Source organism: Varanus komodoensis, unplaced genomic scaffold, assembly GCF_004798865.1.
Source record: "Varanus komodoensis strain SLA01 unplaced genomic scaffold, ASM479886v1 scaffold1, whole genome shotgun sequence".
Lineage (NCBI taxonomy): Eukaryota > Metazoa > Chordata > Lepidosauria > Squamata > Varanidae > Varanus > Varanus komodoensis.
Window position 1 is genome coordinate 31,405,727 of NW_025335268.1, and position 22,085 is coordinate 31,427,811.

The 22,085-nt window shown below is 43.9% G+C and overlaps 1 protein-coding gene across 1 annotated transcript; it reads left to right on the forward strand.

Moving 5' to 3' along the window:
• Positions 1 to 68: 68 nt before the first annotated feature.
• Positions 69 to 21,636, forward strand: CUNH6orf118 (chromosome unknown C6orf118 homolog). Its single transcript, XM_044434668.1, has 9 exons — positions 69 to 755; positions 2,429 to 2,551; positions 9,905 to 9,964; positions 11,396 to 11,520; positions 14,378 to 14,436; positions 14,699 to 14,880; positions 17,035 to 17,088; positions 18,875 to 18,936; positions 21,531 to 21,636. The coding sequence occupies exons 1-9, from the start codon at positions 69 to 71 to the stop codon at positions 21,634 to 21,636; spliced, it is 1,458 nt and encodes a 485-aa protein (XP_044290603.1).
• Positions 21,637 to 22,085: the final 449 nt, after the last annotated feature.

Genomic DNA, 22,085 nt, shown 5'->3' on the forward strand with positions numbered 1-22,085 from the left:
CTGAGCATTTTCCTTTATTCTGCTAAAGCTGTAAGCTCTGTTTATATGCACAGTGACTAACATTCAGCATGGCAAAAAAGAAGCAAAAAGACAGCCTTACAGACCTCTTAGATGGAGTGGAGAAGGCCCACAAAGCTCAAATTCAACTTTACACCTCAGGCCACCTGAACCATGACAAGCTTTTCAGGCCTCAGGTGTTAGTAAAACACAGTTACTGGGAGAGTGCAAAAAACCCTGGCTTGATACCCAGAAGAAGAGCCCAGTTCACAGCACCCAGTGAGGCATCTAGAAAGTCGAAGAATACTTCAACCAGTTATGCTGGCACACCAACTCCCACCCGGGCCAAATCTGCTTCTCATTCGTGTCGTCAGCCTTGGGCATCCAAGGCCAGCTCTCGAGCTCCAGTAAGCATTTCGCTCGGTGCTGCTGCCTTCAAACCACAACAAAAGGACACTCCTGAGGAAACAGAGGGTGGAGTTGGCCTATTTCAAAAGAAGCTTATACAGGAAGAGCTAGAAGTTCCAGAGTTGAAGATATTGAAATACAAACCAACCAGAAACAGTCAGCTTTGTGTTATGCAGGGGATTAAAGATGAATACCAATTCCTTCCTTCCTACTTGGCTGGCGTGACCAAAACAGACCAATTTCACAAGTTCATGCAATTTCAGAAGGATTTTATTGCTAAGCGGGATTTGCTAGAGAATGATTTCATTGGGAGCAAGTCAGCAGAACAACATGAAAGAAAATTGGCTCAGGTAAGTAAATAATTAGAGAGGTATTATAAAGAGCTAGCAGATCCATCCAAACCCATGTAAATTTAGGGTGCTATCCTATACATGTTTAGACAGAAAATAGCCCTGCATGCCCTAGCCAACTACCTGGATAACCTGGAATGGATTCTGCCAACCATTTCCTCAAATGCTAAATCAACTTGCATATACTATGGAGCAGCCCAAGGGGTCAGTTTTCTGGAGATGTCCACCCTGCTGTGAACTCTTGAGCTGCCACATTTTAGCTATGCTGCTAAATTACAGCTTGCTGCAACCTTCGCGGCAACGGTGTCCTTCACCTAACCCAATGGCACTCACTTCTCAGGAACAAAAGTAATGACGTATAGGAGGAGATGTAGTTGTTGGAATTCACACCTATTTTATGGGAGCAAAAGTACGTGTTCTTTCTAGTATTTAACAAAACGTATTTTGAGCACCCCTGAATGGCTTGTTTTGGCATCCAAGCTGACATTTAGCATCTCAGGGAACAATCCCTGCAGCAAGTCATGTAGTTCTCAGACCAGGAGGATTATGTGCCTCCTGCGCCCAGAGCAAAGCACAGTTGTATTTATTATTAATTAATTAAGTTTTTTTAATAGTCCGTTCTCTCAGCACATGCTTTTTCATGGTTTACAAATGTCTGCAAATATTAAAACAACACAACTATCCATAAAATCTATATACAAGAAATCACAAAAATACAAAGGAATAATGCCCAAAAATGAGAAAATAGAATAAAAATAAATAACATATCAAACAAGAGCAACCAGTCATCATTTAGATAAAAAACAATATAAAAGCATGGCCACTGACCGACAATTACAATGATGGCAAAATAAAAGGTTTTGAGCTGGCACTGAAAGGTATAAAGTGTTGGCATCAGGCATACCTCCTGGGCAAACTAGCTCCATAAATGGGGCACCACTCCTGAAAAGGCCCTTCTCCTTTCTTGCTTCCTTTACAGGTGGAGAGAACAGTTGTAACAATCACTGCCACCACCATGTCCCATGCTGGGAATGGCTTTCTAGATAAACTCCTAAAGAGGAGGAAGGAAGGAGTTTGGGAGACTTGTGCCAGTGCCTGTGGATCCAGCCTGCTCCCCTCCTTGCCTTCCTCAAATGCCCCTTTTTCCGCCTTTGGAAGTCCAGTTGTGACTTCCCATGCTGGCTGCAAGGGGCATGTTGTGATGGCGCAGCCTGTGGAGTACCAGCTCCAAGAGCACCACAGCTCCCAGGTGGGACTTCAAAGAACCTCCAGCCTCCCAGACCACAGCTGAGAAATTCTGCAAATTCTGCAAATGTTATACAGGTTGCAAATCCTAACTTTTTAAAACTCAGATATGCCCTGCCTGGGTGCACAATTTTATAAAATCTTGTGTTTTAGGATAGCACATACACATCTTAACCCACAGCAAGATCACGTGAACTTCCAGATAATGTGAAAAGTTATCCGGATGAGACTGGCAGTGAGCAATATTCTTTCCTGGAACCTACTTAACAAAAGTGCTTTCTGTGATTGGGCTTCTCACACACCACCTGGAACAGTGTTTGGTCTGGAAGACCGTGAGATTGGGAAAATATTAACTTCATATTTTGGCTGTATGGTGCCAGGCAACAGACCTGAATATACATTATGGATTAATTTTTATTTTCTTTTAGGCACTCCGGAATATCTGTGATTGCAATCGTCCACATTTTTACCGGTTGCAAGCTGTTGGTGATGTGTTTGAAGATATCTGCAACAGCTCTTTGATATTTGGTGATATACTGAGGGAAGTGAAAGTAAGTGCTGCTCATAATGTTTAGTGCATCATATCCTAAGAGGTTCTCAGATGACTTGCTTTGGCCATTTAACTCTCTATTCCCAGTACTGAGAATAGGTGGAATATAAATACATATCACAAGCACAAGCACAACAATACTCAATCCTTCTTTCATTTATCTTTGACCCAAGTCAACAAAAGAATTACAACTCTATATTGCTCAAAAGGCCTCTCTGCATCAACAGCACTGATTACAAAGGGATATGCACAAAAGCTGTTCTTTGTGGGGTGCAATATTTTTCCATTTCCCACTTTCAGCTAGTCACCTCGAGTGCCATTTTTGGTAGAAAGGCAGGGTGTAAATCAATCAGACAATAGTAACAGTCTGATGCTCTAGGAAGAGTTTAGCTGCCCCTTGCATAAGCCATTATGGAGGATTGCATTTGTAAGTAGATCTGTGCTTCAGAAAGAAGCCAGAGCAATTAAATTTGTCCACCTATCAGGCAAATCCCCACTCTTTCATATAGAAATAGGTCAAGTTGCTGAACAATTTCACCACTCTGGAATTGCTAGGGTACAGAAAGGCCCAGAGAATATACTACAAATTACACAGATTGGTTCACATTTCTTCCTCCTCCTCTTTCATCAAATGACTTAGGTGACCTTATGAGACCTCATTGACTGTCAGATCCCACTGCAGTGCAAAGACAACATTTGTATCCTCTTGCTAGCTCTGGGATTCTTGAATCTTAACCTATGTATTACGGGGTCGTTACTGCTAATAATAATACCATGCCATTAGAGTACTAAAATGTGAAAATTCGTAACTTGTTCAACATGACCATTTTAGATGTGACACCATTTGCACAATTAGCAGTTGTGTGACCTTTAAGAAAGTGAATGGCCATAGTAGTGCTTGTGTGTGAGTGTATGCATGAGATTGTGAGAGGGAAAAAGAGAGAAAGAGATCAGGATGAAGGCCCAGCCAGGAAGGAGGAGAGGCTTATGCCTTTGCTGCCCCTGCTGTGGTCCTAATTCGGATCACCCTCCGTGCGTGTGACTTGCCTGCTACACGAGGAGGGTAAGAAGGAAAGAGAGATCTGAATCCTGTTTGAGTCTAGGCAGGATTCAGATCCATTCCTGCTTTGTTCTTTAAATGACAGTTTTGTAATGAACCGTGTTGGGACTTGCCTTTTATGGACTAGTGATATGATGCAGGCGGAAGACTCCTCTTTCACCAAGGAAAGACTTTTCCCTGGTTCGCCCAATCGCAGCACGGCAGCTTGTCAAGCGTGCTGTGCATGCCCGTCACACATTGGGTGGATCATCGTTGTTGGCATGACTTGCCATGACTTGCCCTGCCTGAGCTGACGGAGATCGTCTCGGACCTGGTGTTGAGGACCCCCAGGATGTTGGTCCTGGGGGACTTCAATCTCCATGCGGAGTCTGGTCTGACCGGGGCGGCTCAGGACTTCATGGCCTCCATGACAGCCATGGGGCTGTCTCAACATGTCACAGGCCCGACCCATGAACATGGACACACTCTGGACCTGGTTTTCTCGATGGGGCAGGAAGAGGGTGGTCTGAGGGTGAGGAATTTATGTCTGAAACCCCTGTCATGGTCAGATCACTTCCTCGTGAGGTTTGTGCTCGAAAGCAGCCTCTCCCTCTGTAAGGGTGCAGACCCAATTGCGTGGGTCTGCCCCCGGAGCCGGGTGGATCCGGACAGATTCCTGAAGGCCCTGGGGGAGTTTTTGGCTGACAAGACTGGTGCTCCTGTCGAGGCTCTGGTCGAATTATGGAATGGGGAGATGACTAGGGCTGTTGACACGATCGCTCCTAAGTGTCCTCTCCCGCCAGGCAGAGCCCTCTCTTTCCCCTTGGTATACATCTGAATTGTGGGCGATGAAGCAGGCTGGGAGACGGCTAGAGAGTAGGTGGAGGAGATCATGGGAGGAATCTGACCAAACACACTTAAGAGCCCATTATTGGGCCTATGCTGTGGCGGTGAGGGCAGTGAAAAAGAAATTCTTCTCTATTTCCATTGCCTTCTCAAAATGCTGTCCGGCGGAGCTTTTTTGGGTGGTACAAGGGCTGGTCCGTCCTGGCCCTAAGAAAGATCTGGTTCCACCCTCGAAGGCCCACTGTGACGACTTTGCCAAGCATTTCAGGGAGAAAATCACTCAGATTCGTCATGAGCTAGACTCTACTAGTGATTCAGAGGCTTCTGGGGAGATACCAATGTCGCCGTCTGGTCCAAAATTAATGGATTAATTTCAGTTAGATCAGCGGGAGAGGCCCTTCTCCAGGAACCCTCCGTGAAGGAAATTAGGAGGGTAAGTACTTGGAGGAGGGCTTTCTCTGCGGTGGCACCCAATCTATGGAATGCGCTCCCCAGAGAGGTCCACCTGGCGCCATCATTATTTGTTTTTCGGCGCCAGGCGAAGACCTTTTTATTCAAATGTTATTTTAATTGTTAATATTATTTATTTATTTTATTCTTTGGCCAGGGTGACTTAACAATTAATTGTTAACAATAAATTAACAATATAAATTAATTTATATTGTTTTACTGGATTCTATTTATTTATGGTTGTGAGCCGCCCCGAGGCTTCAGCGAATGGGGCGGCATAGAAGTCCCCTAAACAAACAAACAAACAAACAAATAAATAAATAGTATGGCTTGTCTGGGGAGGCAGCAGCTCTCAGACAATCAATCCATGGGTTATTGATTGAGGGTTGTTGCTGTCTCCCATCACCCAAACCAGCCAGGCCTCCTGGTTTCTGACAACGTGGTAGGATGTACCACAAAGAGGAATTAGGGAAATCAATGCTGCATGCAGGGTGGGGAAAATAAACAAGTGTGGCTCATCCCCTTACTGTGCTTGTGCAAGGCATCCCAGGCAATGCATAATTTACATGGCTCATCTCTGCTTATACTCCTGAAACAAGTTAAAATTGCTGTGGAAATGCCTTGTTGAACCAAATAAATGAATGAATGAATGAAATAAATGCATAATCAAAGGCAGTATCCATATTGTAAAACTTGGATCTTTTATGATATTGAAATTATATTTTTATAAAGATCAGAATTATGTTTTAGAAATGCATTTTAAAATAATATTCTATTCATGCATTTGCTGCATGCTTTTATGCAATAACATGCCTTGGGAGTCTGCATTCTTGAAAGACAGCTAATTGGATTAATTAATATATAAACATATTGAAATATTGATGGAATTTGGATGTGGCCTTCTATTAAGAGATTTAGGGTACAACCCAGTGCCTTCCACTGCAGAGGCAAGGAAGCCGCAGAACAGGAAGGCTCATGCGCATCCCATGTACAGGGCTAGGCACAGTGGCCGTGGTACCTCGCACACTTCATTGAACCGAGAGGCTTGCTTTGTGCCCTGGCCTGCCCCTTTCGCACCATCCTGAGGCCCAGTTGCATCTTCAGAGACCCTGTGGGTGCAGTTCTTTCCATGCTGCCTGCGAGTGGACTGGGGTGGGGGCTCAGACTTTGGAGTCCAAGTTCTGGGGGCTTTAAGAATTCTATGCCCCCGCAACAATGTTGGATATCATAGAGGTGCACGTTTCGGTTATTTCAGTATGCCATATTTTATAGTCTAGATGCTTAGACTACCAAAAAGCAGGGAAATATGTTCCATTTAAGGGGTTCCATTAAATTCCATTAAATAAGGGGTTCCATTAAAGCATTCCACACTTCAATGGCAAAATTCTTGCAGTTTTTTCAAATAAGCCCCTATGTTGAAGTTTTGATAATAAGGACATACTTTTATATGTAAGACTGTGCTCAGAAGGAAATTTTAAGGGAGTACTCCCACTGGACAAAGCAAGATTTGCTTCTACAGGCATGAAAGTGCTTCATTCACCAATTAACAAACAACATTGTTAAACCTTATATTATTTGACAGTGCCAAATTGTGCCTCCTTCATGGATCACTGCCTTGTCATGGTGAAGGGGCTTGCATAGCTCAATGAAGCTATGAGCTATGCAATGCAGGGCCACCCAAGATGGACAGGTCATAGCAGAGAGCTCTGACAAAAACTGATCCACTGAAGAAGGAAATGGCAACCCACTCCAGTAGCTTTGCCATGAAAACCTGATGGACAGTACAAAAAGGCAAAAAGATATGATGCTGGAAGATGAGTCCCTCAGGTTGGAAGGTGTCCAATATGCTACTGGGGAAGAGCGGAGGGCTAGTACTAGTAGCGCCAGAAAGAATGCAGTGACTGGGTCAAAGCCGAAAGGACACTCAGTTGCAGATGTATCTTGTGGTGAAAGGAAAGTCCGATGCCGCAAAGATCTATTCTCCATAGGAACCTGGAATGTAAGATCCATGAATCAAGGCAAACTGGATGTGGTCAGACAAGAGATGACAAGACTGAACATCGACATCTTAGGAATCAGTGAACTAAAATGGACAGGAATGGATTAATTTAATTCAGATGACCATCAGGTATACTACTGCGGGCAAGAATCCCTCAGAAGAAATGGTGTAGCCTTCATAGTCAGTGAAAGAGTAGGAAAAGCAGTACTGGGATACAATCTCCAAAATGACAGAATGATCTCAGTTCGTAGCCAAGGCAAACCATTCAACATCACAGTAGTCCAAGTCTATGCCCCAACCACTGGTGCTGAAGAGGCTGAAGTTGGCCGGTTCTATGAAGGCCTACAACACCTTCTGGAATTAACACCAAAAAATGGTGTCCTTACCATCATGGGGGATTGGAATGCTAAAGTAGGAAGCCAAAAGATACCCGGAATAACAGGCAAGTTTGGCCTTGGAGTACAAAATGATGAAGCAGGACACAGGCTGGTAGAATTTTCTCAAGATAATACGATGGTCATAGCAAACACTCTTTTCTAACAACCCAAGAGACGACTCTACACATGGACATCACCAGATGGTCAACACAGAAATCAGATTGACTATGTGCTTTGCAGCCAAAGATGGAGAAGCTCCATACAGTCGGTAAAAACTAGACCAGGAGCTGACTGTGGCTCAGATCATGAGCGTCTGGTTGCAAAATTTAGGCTTAAATTGAAGAAAGTAGGGAAAAGCACTAGGCCACTCAGGTATGACCTAAATCATATCCCTGATGAATATACAGTAGAGGTGTCAGATTTAAGGAATTAGATCTGATAGACAGAGTGCCTGAAGAACTACGGATGGAGGTTCGCAACATTGTACAAGAGGCAGCAACTAAAACCATCCCAAAGAAAAAGAAATGGAAGAAAGCAAAATGGCTATCTGAGGAAGCTTTACAAATCACTGAGGAAGGAAGGGAAGTGAAAGGCAAGGGAGAAAGAGAAAGATACACCCAATTGAATGCAGAATTTCAGAGAATAGCTAGAAGAGATAAGAATGCCTTCTTAAATGAACAGTGCAAAGAAATAGAAGAAAACAATAGAATAGGGAGGACCAGAGATCTCTTCAAGAAAATTGGAGATATGAAGGGAACATTTCATGCAAAGATGGGCATGATAAAGGACCAAAATGGCAAGGACCTAACAGAGGCAGATGAGATTAAGAAGAGGTGGCAAGATTACACAGAAGAACTATACAAGAAAGAGCTTAACGTCCCTGATAATCACGATGGGGTGGTCACTGACCTCGAGCCAGACATCCTGGAATGTGAAGTCAAATGGGCCTTAGGAATTCTGAGCAACAACAAAGCTAGTGGAGGTGACAGTATTCCAGCTGATCTATTCAAAATCTTAAAAGACGATGCAGTAAAAGTGCTACACTCAATATGCCAGCAAATTTGGAAAACTCAACAGTGGCTACAGGATTGGAAAAGGACAGTTTACATTCCGATCCCAAAGAAGGGCAATGCCAAAGAATGTTCAAACTACTGCACCATTGCACTCATTTCACATGCTAGCACAGTTATGCTCCAAATCCTACAAACTAGGCTCCAGCAGTATGTGGACCAAGAACTACCAGAAGTACAGGCAGGATTTCGAAGAGAGAGAGGAACTAGAAATCAAATTGCCAACATACGCTGGATCATGGAGAAAGCTAGGGAGTTCCAGAAAAACATCTACTTCTGCTTCATTGACTATGCTAAAGTCTTTGATTGTGTGGATCACAACACATTGTGGCAAGTTCTTAAAGAGATGGGAGTACCAGACCATCTTATTTGTCTCTTGAGAAACCTATATGTGGGTCAAGAAGCAACAGTGAGAACTGGACACAGAACCACTGATTGGTTCAAAATTGAGAAAGGAGTTCGGCAAGGCTATATACTGTCGCCCTGCCTATTTCACTTATATGCAGAGCACATCATGAGAAAGGCGGGGCTAGATGAATCACCAGTTGGAATTAAGATTGCTGGGAGAAATATCAACAACCTCAGATATGCAGATGATATCACTCTAATGGCAGAAAGTGAAGAGGAACTAAAGAGCCTCTTGATGCGGGTGAAGGAGGAGAGTGCAAAAGTTGGCTTGAAACTCAACATTAAGAAAACTATGATTGTGGCATCCGGTCCTCTCACTGCCTGGAAAATAGATGGGGAAGAAATGGAGGTAGTGACAGATTTTATTTTCCTGGGCTCCAAGATCACTGCAGATGGGGACTGCAGCCAAGAAATTAAAAGACGCTTGCTCCTGGGGAGGAAAGCTATGGCAAATCTACACAGCATACTAAAAAGCAGAGACATCACCCTGCCAACAAAAGTGCGTATAGTCAAGGCTATGGTTTTCCCAGTTGCAATGTATGGCTGTGAAAGCTAGACCGTAAGGAAGGCTGAGTGCCAAAGGATTGAGGCCTTTGAATTGTGGTGCTGGAGGAGACTCCTGCGAGTCCCTTGGACCACAAGGTGATCAAACTGGTCAGTCCTAGAGCAGATAAACCCTGACTGTTCTTTAGAAGGCCAGATACTGAAGATGAAACTCAAATACTTTGGTCACCTAATGAGAAGGAAGGGCTCCCTGGAGAAGAGTCTAATGCTGGAAACAATAGATGGCAAAAGAAGAAGGGGACGGAGGAGAAAGAGGTGGCTGGATGGAGTCACTGAAGCAGTCACCGTGAGCTTGAGTGGACTCTGGGGGATGGTGGAGGACAGGAAGGCCTGGAGGAATGTTGTCCATGGGGTCGCGATGGGTCGGACACGACTTTGTGACTAACAACCACAACAAAATTGTTAGTGCAATCACCATTTACCACAGTATCTTATAGATCCAAATGCATTTTACAGGAAATTGTAAATGCATTGTAAATGAAGGGAAAAGGAGAGTGAGACTTCCACATTCAGGACCTGGGAATCAAGGTCAGCAAAGAGCAGTCTTTCGATTCATGTGTGTAGCTGTTTCATAATGTCCTTATTTGACTGTGACTTGCAGAATGAATATGAGCTCTACGTAGTGATTCTCCTGGATTCTCTACCTACAACACAATACAGGGTAAGATCATTTTTGGATCCAATACATATCAGTGTATAATGAATGTGTGGTTGGAAAGGGTTCCGTCCACAAATAGGGCTGCCCAAGGAAGTCCCCTGCCCAAGGCGAAGGATGAGAAGGTCCTCTGATGCACCAGTCCACATGCAGAACCTGGCCAGGCAAGCAGCTGAATCTGATTTTGGTCTTGTTATGAGACAGTTTTCTCCTGAGGGCAGCAAGATAGGTCTGCATTCTTGTGTTGTATTCTTCATTATCTGTTTTATGTTGGAAAATAGGCATCAGCAATATCTAAAATTACAAGGCTATGACAGCAGAGGTTATAATTCTTTAACCACCCCCCCCCCGTGTTTATTGCCCAAAGTGTGGTATCTCATGTCTGCCCCAAATGCACAAAGGCCCCTTTAGAACACCACACATAGAATGCTTGTGTTGTCTCACATTGCCTCAGCATGAGGCTTTTCAGTGGAGTGGAATCAGTTCAAATATTAATTAGTGAGTGGTGGTTCTGAGTAATGAAGGGAAGCATGGGAACTGGCCCTCACTGCAATTGGCCAGATAGATCAAAGAATCACAGAGCTGGGAGGAACCTTAAAGCTCATCTTATTCAATACCCTGCTCAATGCCTGCTCTGTCATCCATGTCAGAAGGCCATCGGAGCATCTGGTCCAATATGCAGTTCTCACAGTGGCCAGCCAGCTGCCTGTGGGAAACCCAGAAGCAGGACAGGAGTGCAATGACCTCTCCCACCGATGTTTCCCCAGAAACAGGTGTACATAGGCATACCTCCTCTGACAGAAGATAGCCATCATGGCTAGTAACATCATGGCTAGTAAGCACTTCCTGACAGTCAGGACCCTGAGGGTGTGGAATGGGCTTCCACGAGAGGTCGTTGAGGCCCCATCGGTGCGGGTGTTCAAGGATAGGCTGGACGTCCACATGGTGGGCGTGTCGTGAGAGGAGCCAGCTGGTGCCAGAGGTCAGACTAGATGGCCCCTTCTGACTCGCTCTGTTTCTATGTTTCTATGTGGTCCCCCAGAATTTGTTGTACAGTAAGCCCTGCCAGTCATCTTTATGCTGGCTGGGGTGGGTGGTGAGATTTGGAGTCCAGGACCACAAGTTCCTTACCCTGGTAAAAACCACAAATTTATGTATAGGTTTCCATGGTGAACTGCAATTTCTGTATGACATAAGCAAACAACCAGAGACAGAATATTCCTACAATAACTTGCTTTTCCTTCATCTTCTTTATGAGTTTTGCATTAGAAGGATTAAGATTTGCCCATGGAATTCCTTATTCCCAGTCTTCCATCAAGAGAGCTTCTGAAGAAAAGCAGTTAAACAAAATGGCTCAATTTGTTTTTTCCACAGTTTCTTTCCTTCCCTCTAGTTGGAAAATTCTAATGCATCATTCCTTTCTCTACCACAAAACAGTCTTTGCAAAACGAAGTAAAAGGCATGGAGAAGAGGACAGTGATGACACATGAAATAGAAGAGAAGAGGCATGACATACAGGCTCTGGTGCAGAAATCCAAATTGGCCTTAGCAAGAAATGAAGAGTAAGTTATGTAAGTGTGAGATTATTGCATACAATGTATACAATATTTATGGAAAACATCCTCCCTTGATCAGGGTTGTCAGCACTCTCAGGGATAGCTTGATCCTTGAGACCAGGGGCCAGGATCTGGAAGTGGTGTTTGACCGGCAAAGTGACTCTTCGCTCGAGAGCTCCACCTCTTTCATGCCCCACTGTGATCAACCCACACCAGAACCACGCTGAATCAGAGCCATAGTCCATCCAGCCCAGCATTCCATTTACACAGCGGTGAACCAGCAGTCCACCAAATCCTGCAAGCAGGATCTCCCACCTACCTGAACTCCTCAGCAACTTGGGAGGTTGGGAGACGGCTACAGCGTAGGTGGAGGAGATCACGGGATGAATCTGACCGAACGCACTTGAGAGCCCATTATCGGGCCTATGCTGTGGCGGTGAGGGCGGCGAAAAAGAGATTCTTTTCCGCTTCCATTGCCTCCTCAAAATGCCGTCCGGCGGAGCTTTTTCGAGTGGTGCAAGGCCTGGTTCGTCCAGGTCCTAAGAAACATCTGGTTCCACCCTCAAAGGCCCGCTGTGACAACTTTGCCATGCATTTCAGGGAGAAAATCGCTCAGATTCGTCATGAGCTAGACACCACTAGTGAATCAGAGGTTTCTGGGGAGACACCAATGCTGCTGTCTGGTCCAAAATTATTGGATGAATTTCAGTTATTGTGGCCTGATGATGTGGACAAGGGACGAGTACGTCCCACCACTTGCCTATTGGATCCTTGCCCGTCTTGGTTAATAAATAATTCCAAGCACGAGATTGGGATCTGGATCTTGGAAGTGGTTAACGCTTCTCTGAGGGAGGGTCGGGTGCCTGCCCCTTTAAAGGAGGCGGTAGTCCGGGCGGTAGTCCGACCGGTCCTGAAGAAAGCGTCACTGGATCCAGAGATGGCCACTAATTATAGACTAGTGGCCAACATCCTGTTTCTGGGCAAGGTGTTAGAGCGGGTGGTGGTGGGACAACTCCAAGCTCTCTTGGATGAAACTGATTATCTGGACCCAGTTCAGTCTGGCTTCAGACCTGGGTATGGTACTGAATCTGCCTTGGTCACCCTGTACGATGACCTATGCAGGGAGAAGGACAGGGGGAGTGCGTCCCTGTTGGTTCTCCTGGACCTCTCAGCGGCTTTCGATACCATCGACCATGGTATCCTTCTGGATAGGCTAGCGGGATTGGGGGTTGGAGGCACTGCTTTGCAGTGGTTCCGCTCCTATCTCGATGGCCGATTCCAGAAGGTGGTGCTGGGGGACTATGGCTCTGCACCATGGCAGCTATGCCAGCAGCCTGGCAGCTCTATTTTGAACCAATTGAAGTATCTGGACCGTCTTCAAGGGCAGCCCCACGTAGAGCGCGTTACAGAAGTCAAGGTGGGAAGTCACCAGCGCGTGTGTCACTGTTGCCAGGCAGTCGTACTGTACACAATATTCTAAGTGCAGCTGCACCAAATGTTTGTATAACGGAATTATGGTCCTGGCAGTTTTATTTTCAGTTCTGTTCCTAATTATGACCATCATGGGTTTTGCCTTTTTCACAGCAGCTGTGCTCTGGGTAAAGGCTGTGTGCTCAATAATACTATTAATGTGGCAGGAACAGTTAGGGGGAGGTGGGGAAGCATCCTGAGTGTGCTTCCTTAGTCTTGTTCCTGGTGTGCAGGAATTACATTCCCCCTGTGGACCAAACTGGCTCATCCATGCTTCATTCTCACCCATCACAGAACAATCCACTTAGCATAAAACATTTTCTTCTTGTTTTCCGCCATGGAATGTATGTGGCAGTTTGGTAAGGCTCCTTAAGTCCCATGATTTAAATAGCCTACCTGTGTATTGCTGCTGCTGTCAGTGCAATCCGAAACTTATTTACTCAGAGGCGCATGAGATCCAATGAGATTTATTTCCTAATAACTATGTCAGGAGGACTATAGCCTTCAGCTTTCATTAAGAGTTCTGTAGCTCAACAATCACCCCACCCTCCACATGAAAGGAAGGCTTTGAATAAAGCCTGACACATTTTCTGTATGCCTGCAATATCCAGGAGGACTCCTGCCCCCAGAATTTATATCAGTGAATGTTTAATAGTAGTTCAGAATCCCTGCTTAGATGTCTTAGTCGTTGGTATTAAAATCTCATGGGGCTGTTTTAAATCTGAAATGATCCAATTAATCAAGCAGTTCCTTTCAGTAACTGGCATTCACAAATGCTCAGAGCTTTGAGTTTGCTTTTATGAATCCCCACCTATAATAGCAATGGAAAAGCTTGTGTATATTGTTGATTAACCCCAGATATGGGTCTCTGCGGCTGGTGGAGCTAAATGAGACAAGCCTGGTTTGATGTGTAATTGTCTAATAGCTCTCATTACAAAATAAACATCCTGACAGGCTGTTCATGGTGTGCACATTTTCTTTGTTCTGTTCTTTGTTGACTGTTCATTGTTTAATTTTATATCTTGCCTTACATGGCCTTTGTCAAGCACCCAAGGCAGCTCATGATAAAAACCAGCCCCTAAAATATGATGGTATTTAAACATGGAAATGGCCAGAGAAACTGGCACTTGTTTGCTTTTATTTGTTGAGAAAGAGTTATCAGTGGGATCTAATTGCCATCTGTGTGGCTTCTGTCTCAAGCAAATAGATGGATGAAGAAACACGCATTGGTTCCAGGTGCAGATTTGGGCCACTTTGAGTCTTTAGTAATCCCTATATAAACACATCCACTAAGTTCTGCTCCTGCATTTTTCTGACTTATAATGTGCAAATCTGAAGACACTGCTTCTGCTAGACTGGACTTCATCAAAGCTTTCCTTCTTATACATTTTAGACTCAGACATGAGTTAGAAATTGAGCTGTGGGTGAGCCAGACTGACTCAAAAGCGGCAGGTGAGTATTAGCATTTCTTTGAATAATGGTAGTAACATGTGATGCATTTTATGGAGCATCCAGAGAACCTGTAAAATCAAAGCCTTGTGCTGCAGGCTGCCAAGAGAGAGATCCTATGACTGTGTTTGATGGCAAACCATTTCGCTCCTGTTCGTTTCTCAGAATTTGCCAGTGCATTGACCCTATTTGCTTTAGCCCCTGGATATTAAAGCTACAAGCATAATCTCCCATCCAGGTGACCACCACTCCTTTGTACTTGCAGAAAAAGAGAGGGCAGGGAAGTCAGAAACACCTCCTCTTTCCAGTGTCGAGCAACTTACATCCCTGAGGAGTCAAATTATCATGAAATGGGAGGAGATTCGAGCAATGGAAAGAGAAATTAAAGACACCATGACTTTTGCTGCTATTGCAAATATCAGAGAGAAAACAGTTAAAGAATTAGAGGTAAGACTCGAAGTGGATGGGGGCACTGCCGTGTTCCATTAAGCTGGAGGTGTTATGTCCTGGTTTTATCCTGTGAATCATCTACAAATGAATGGAGTGCTTTATGTTATGCATTTGTGTTATGCTTTCTAAGCAGCTTCAAGAACATTACAGGGAAGCAGGATGGAAATGAAATGGCAGCAGTAAGAGCACCTGCAGTGCTTGCTTGGGGAATCCAGACTAGGCATTTAACTGGTGTTGTAATGCCTGACTCAATGGTGGAACATTGATGCTCATCTCAAACCATCCTCACTGTTCCTCCTGTTATAGCCCAGATTTCTTCCAACTAGATATATCGTGGCTTTTTTATAATTCACATTTTTCTGAGGTACATATTTCAGTGTGTGTTAAACTTGTGGCACTGTGGAGGGGTGGCTTCAGTGGAACATAAGGGAGTATTGGGCTTCAGCAAAACAGCAGGAACTCGGATGAGGGGATAATGAAGATCAGCCTTCGGCTCTTTTCCTGTCTCTTCACCCACAACTTCTCTCTCTCTCCCCCTTTCAAACTTGCCCAGTGAACTGATGAGCAGATGCAAAGTGGCTTTCCGTCTCCTGTCCCCTGCAAGGAAAACCTCGCTGAAAATGTACCCAGAGACATCCAGAGGTTAATCACACTCACTTCAGTGGTGCTTATTCAAAAGCAAACCACCATGTCTCCCGCGGTGGTTATTCCTGGGGCTGCACCTGCTTTCTGGAATTGCTCTTGGGTGGAGAGGAACGGAGGTCTTGATCTCTTGCCGGCTTCACCCCATGGGAGGTGGGAGAATGCTAGCAAGCTTCACCACAGCCTCCTTCTCTTTGAAAGCCCACACTACTCTGTTCAGTCTGTCTCAGTCAACTGTGAGACCTTGAAATGTGTCGGGAGAGAAGGGGGTCCTCCGAATTGTTTGCCAAAACTTGACTGGGAGGGCTGCACTAATCTGAAGACAACAAAGAAGCCTCGCATCTAAGGAAGCGCAGTGATGTTGCACTGAGGCTGGGCAGACTGAGAAGGCCTGTGGGTAAACTTGTTCCTGCATCTCTGCAGCAGTCGTTAAAAAGCCTCCACCTAAAAACACGGGGACCAGGGTAGTCTATTATGAGAGACAGCCTTTTCCTGTATAGGCCACCCCAGCCTGGATATTCTGGCAGAGAGGCCTGGCTTACCATGCGGTGGCTTATGAAGTTCGTGTGGCCAAGGAGTTGGATGGGGAGGACCTTCTCATCTGTAGTGACTACCATGTGGCATTAACCTCCCCACTGAGATCAGGCAGGGTGCTCGATCACAGATTCACACTGACAACTTGTGACACTTTTGCTTGCTTAGTTGTGTCACTGACGGCTAGAATTATGGGCTACCCCTGGTTGCTTTAATGAGCCTTCATTGTGTGATCACTGCTTTCTTGCCTTAATGATTGCTTTTATTGCATTTTACCATGATTTTATCTGTAAACCATTTTGGTAGGTTTAAGAAAGAATAGCCCTGGTAAGTGATAGAGAAATTCTCTGAGATAAAATAATGAAATAAAAGAAAATAGATGCCATCTACTTCAGCAGCCGCAAAATGACATCCAGGAAGCTGCATTGATTACAGCCAGTTCAATGATGAACTCCTCTCAGCTTAATTAAACCCTGGATCAGCCACTCCACTCAGAACATTATTGGAGGGTTGTGGGGAAATGAACATTTGTTAGAGTTCAAAGTAGATCAAGAACACAGAGTGCATTGTATGGTATTACCTTATCTTTTCAACTTCCCCTTAATATTTATCTACTTTTTCTGAAAGGGAATAATGGCATCTCAGACAGAACTAAGTAAACATGTTCAAAAGGTGATTAAAAAGGTGGGTGGTGAGAAGCATTCAGGGAAGCATGTGAATGCCCATCAAAGCTTTGCAGCGGTGAAAAATGAGGCTCCCAATGGTCTAAAAATGTGTGCGCATACTGCAGCTATATTGCAAATGTGGCACTCTTCTTTTGTTCTTGAATGCTCTCTTTTTCTTCAGAATTAAGCCTAGATCAAAATTGTTTACTGGCCAAATTGTTTTGCTGCCAACAAGCATTTGATTAAATTGTTTACTGACCAAAAGATATAGGGACTCACTTGGGAAGCCTGGTGTTCTTTCTTTCTGCAGGGAGAAGCATCAAAACTTCAGGCATCTAACAACTTTCTAAAAAAGCAAATACGGGTAAGTTTGTGCATCACTGGAGAAGACAATCATGGTAGGGAAGTTAAAGTCAAGAAAGAAGAGAAAGACTAGATACGAGATGGATCAATTCTGGAAGGGAAGCCACAGTCTTGAGCAAGGGGATTTTGGAAGACATTTATTCAGTGGGACCCATACGTCAGGGATTAACTAAGGAGGGCTGACCCTATGAGCAGGATCCTGCACATCTAAAAGCATCCCATTCACAGGATGCACGGAACTTGCTTTTCAGGGTTAGTTGTGTGTGCTTTGGTTTATGGTCCTATTGTTGTATTCTTGGGGCTGGGAAGCAGGAGAGGCACATTCACCGTGCTCGATGGGGTTCAGGGATGCTGCCACATATGCCCCAGCACATGGCCACAGCAGCATCCAGTTGGGAATCTTGAGCCTTAGGGTTGCCCTGAGTCGTCATCCCTGCCACACTCTCATTTGGGGAAGGGGGCAGCTTGGTGGACAGGTCCAAAACAGGCCCTTTAGGAACCAGACTGGAACTGCAGAAGGGTCTGAGCCATAAAACCTGAGGAGGTTTGCAGGAGGGGATGCCCTATGAAATTGTGCCTGAGCCCATTTTATGAATGTCACCACAACGCTAATCTGATCGTGAAGTGGTTGGAATCGACTGCTTAGCAGGGAAAGAGAAATAGTTGCTGTGTTTATCCTTAATTAGCATTGGCTTCAACAGTCATCATCACTGTGACCAATTTATTATGTTTACATTCCCCTATAGCATAGCACTTGCTTGGCTTCCTAGCATGAATGATCTGGAGCTATATATTGGCATGTGCATTAGCTCCTGGTGCTTGTAACAGATTGTGGCTAGGACCGTTCAGGGTAATCCATGGGCTGTGGAGTGGGTTGGACTGCAAAATCACGTGGTGCCTTCACACTCTGTGCATCTAAGAACCTGATTTCTGCTAACTGTGATACTTACCTGTACACAGTTTGAAATGTGGCTAATCAATGACTGGGTTCAGACAAGACAATAATCCATACTAAAGGTTATGAGTGGCTCGTTGTTGAACTGTAGGGTGTTGTTTAAGAAAATTCTCTGAACCTAGATGAAATAGCAGATCAAGATAAATGACCTACACTTCACAACCCAACATCAAAACATGGGTTCTCCTCATGGGTTGTTTGTGGTTAACATGTCATGGCTTGTGAGCACAGCAACAACCCACAGCCCTTGGGTGTGAGCCACTGTGTTGTCTGAACTCAGTCATTAGGTGGTCATGGATAAGATTCTAACTCAGTTTACATGGTTGCAGCTGGGGAAATAAATCATGGAAACAATTGTTAGATGAATGCAGGGAGGATTGGCATGATTATCCCTGACAGCAAAGCTTGTCATATCATGAGAACCCAGCCAGGCTGGTTTGTTGCTATGGGTAACAAGCCACCCAGAATTCAGGGGATGTTTTACAATTCTGGGTAGATTTCTCCCCACACCAACAGGCCACAGTAGCTGGGATTGCATGGTATAACAAGTCACACTGCTGACAGTAACTCTGCTAGACAGTAACTCCAGCAGATGACATGCACAGGATGGTTAACAACTCTCTGTGGCTTATTATCCTGTGAAGGAGGTCTCTACCAAGCTCCCAAAATTGCAATTCAAGGATAATACCACTGGGCCTGCCATGGCTTACATGGACATGAAAACAACCCTGTAGAGACGGAGGTGAAGAGCTTGTGCATTTGGAATATGCTATGTAAATGTTTTAAAGCAAAGGAGCTAGATTCTTAGGTCTCTTCTGGTTGTGTTTTGTAGGATGTCGAACACAATATCACTTCTGCATTAATGAGGCAGAAGCTTAATGGAGAATGCCAACGGTGAGTGTGAATGTTCTCAAGCAAGGTAGGAAGGGCACAGTTTGTGCTAAGGTCAGAGTGGGCCCTCGCATCTGTTCTGAGTACCAAGGCAAAGCCATAGAAGAGGGATCTTGGGCACGTGAAGAGTGTATTTCCTTCCCCACTGAGCACAGAAGGAGCCCCCTATATCAGGACTGAGAGGAAAACACCAACATCTTCTCTACTAGAATCTGACTGGTGGAACCTGGTGTGGCTCTCTACACTGCTTGCCACAGGCTGCAGAGGAAAATCCCTTCTGCAATATCATCCAGAGTTAGCCCCGGACACAGAAATGCAGTGTGGCTCATGGGTGCTACATTACGCCTGTAACCTTGTCTGGAAACGAGTCCCACTGGATTCAGTAGGATTTGCTTTGAGGACACATGCATTGCTGGGGGGAATGAACTATGGGTCCCATCATGGTCCATGCACGTGCTGAAGAAAACTGGGCATACTGATTTTATGGGTAGAACTGGTTTTATGCTGTAAACACGGTATGTCTGTGGAGCAGGGTGTGTGAAGGCTTTTGATCCAGTGGCAAGAAGCACTGGATAGCTGGAGGCTGTTCCTCATTAACGAAGGTTGTTTGCAGGATCTTTCATTAATCTGTTTGGTACTGGTTGTAACTGTTAGTCAGTGAAAAGGATGTTGGACAGCAGAAGCGAAACGTATGCTGTTGTCTGGCAGTGGGAAACCAGAAGCCAAATTTGCCCAGCCCTGATGATATCAGGAGCGGAAACTTGGAAGAAATGGGTAGCTTGCATCCCTGCAAGAATAAAAGAAATCATTGTTTCAGAAGAAAAAATTCAATTATGTTATTTTAAAATCATTAAAATATGGTCATCCTAGAGGTTATTAGAAATAAAATATTAAGGCAATTAGAAGGAGATAATACTAGAATACAAGGTTAATTAGTCTCATTTATAGGCTGTTAATTATTAAAAGTAATTAGCCTGAGACAGTTAAAGAAATGCCCTTACTAAATATTTTTTAATGTGTTCAACTTTTAAGACTATTTCAGTTCTGCTCCCAGTAAAGTGCATATTTAAATTCTTTTAAAATTGTACAGTGCCTTGGGGATATTTGCATAATAAGGCAGTTTATAAATGAGGGAGCTCCCAAATTTTGCTCTCCCTTTATTACAATTCTCATTTTGGGAGCTGGCATAACTCTTCTCCATTATAGATTAGGGACTTTGAAAGACTGTGAGGAGCAGGCGAATCAAAGTCTGTCTTGGGGGCAGAATTGAATGAGGGTGTCTAATTTTGTGAAGTCAGAACTGTATCATCTTTTTTTGCCCTTGGTGCTCATGAGCTTATTTAAATGGCATTAATTGTCAGAAAGGCACAGATTAATAATGCAACCACTCTGTCCCCAAGTAGCAACATCTCAGGTGGCATGATGCTCTCCTCTCGACTGCAGGCGAAATAGCGGCCCATGCCTGCATGAGTCAATATTTACCTGCATAGAAATACCCGATTGGTTTAGTGTAACTTGCCAAGTCTCCTTATGGTATTGCATTTATCTAACAGCGATTTAATTTAAATTTTATAAGCTGCTTTTCTAGATGAGGCCCACCCAAAGCAGTGAATGAAATACAAGTATTCACTTGTTAAAAAACCAATATATTTAAATATTAATATTCAAAAACTCCAACAAATAATGATAGAGTAAAATATAATATAGCCAATGTAAAAACATAGAGTTGCACATTCTAATCCAAGTATTTCTGTGAGTAAGCAAGATGGTGCAGGCAAGTCACTTTCTGGGGCAGAGACTGCAGACACGAATTGGATGCACATCCGAATGGGCGTTGGAAAATACCCACAAATGTGGGTAGTCTGCCCAGAACTGTTTTGCTCTCAGTGGAACACCCATCTCAGTAGACTACAGACCAAATATAAGTGCGCATGTTAGGGGAAACTAAAGGCAGTTTAGGATGCTAGAGCTGGAATGAATGTCTCAGGAATATCCATCCATTAGTCCCTTAACCCCCAATCAACATACACAAGCCAGAATATTTCTACCACTCTCACAGCTACAACTGCAACTAGTATCTTCCTCTGGGAAGTCCAGAGCAGTTTTTCATTGGAATGTCATGCTATCTCTCATCCCGTATCTTATGAGACACAAACAAAAGGCAGGTGTGTTGCAGAAAATTGCCTGATAAGAAATACATTCCTGAATAACATTATGGACTTAGGAAAGTGTTGGTCTAAAATTAGTATGTCCATAACATGTCTTTGTTGAGAATGTTTTGTATGCACATTTTGTAGCATCGTTATAAAGGTTTTCTGGCTCAATCTTAGATATCATGGTAGATGCAGAAATTTTTCTTTACCATTCCCTAAACAGTAACTAGTAATTAATCATTGCTCTCTTCTTCGTTAGCTATTGCTAAATATACCGTATATGGAATGGGGAGGTGATGGTGGAGAAGATGACTACTTTTCCACAACATTTGAGGTTACTCTTTTATAAGAAAATGGAGAGAAGTTTGGTGGGATGTTTGCCTTTACATACACTGATGGGATTAAGTCTGTACAATCATTGTTGCTATTTTTTTAAATCTCTAGGTGTTTGTGGGAGTTGGTGAAGGACTTCTTGACATATCAGGGGAAAGAAGACCCTTATGAACAACTAGAAGAATCAAGTTCTTCTGCTTCCTGTTCAAATCTTTAATCTTAGCATTTTAAAGAAGGGAACTAATGCTACACTGCAAAATGAATAATGGGATGTCCTAGAACTTCTGTATTGTATGCTATTAGAACTGGTCTCAAAAAGACGTCTCCATTCTTTAACAAATGTGACAATGTATCATGATGTTATAGAATTATATTTCCATTAATATAGTATAGAATTCTATTTCACTAGAATGGGAAAGGGACCATGGGAACAGAGACTCACCACCATATCTGAAATTCATTTTTGTAAATTTGGGCTCTGTGTTGGCATACATATCTGAAGGGATTAATTGCATCTCTAAGCCTGAGATGTTAAAAAGATTGGCAGTCTAGTAGCAAAATATGGACCATTTCCTTCTTAAGACCATAGGAACCTTGCAATGTTTTCATGATAGCAATAAGAGAAATATTTGCTCAAAAGGGTATTTTCTTTTTATAAAACTTGGC

Excerpts from the sequence above, each read along its gene's own strand:
- CUNH6orf118 (XM_044434668.1), top strand. The coding sequence starts at position 69 with ATGGCAAAAAAGAAGCAAAAAGACAGCCTTACAGACCTCTTAGATGGA. Across the intron at positions 756-2,428 it reads ATGAAAGAAAATTGGCTCAG|GCACTCCGGAATATCTGTGA; the intron begins GTAAGTAAATAA and ends ATTTTCTTTTAG. Across the intron at positions 11,521-14,377 it reads GCCTTAGCAAGAAATGAAGA|ACTCAGACATGAGTTAGAAA; the intron begins GTAAGTTATGTA and ends TATACATTTTAG.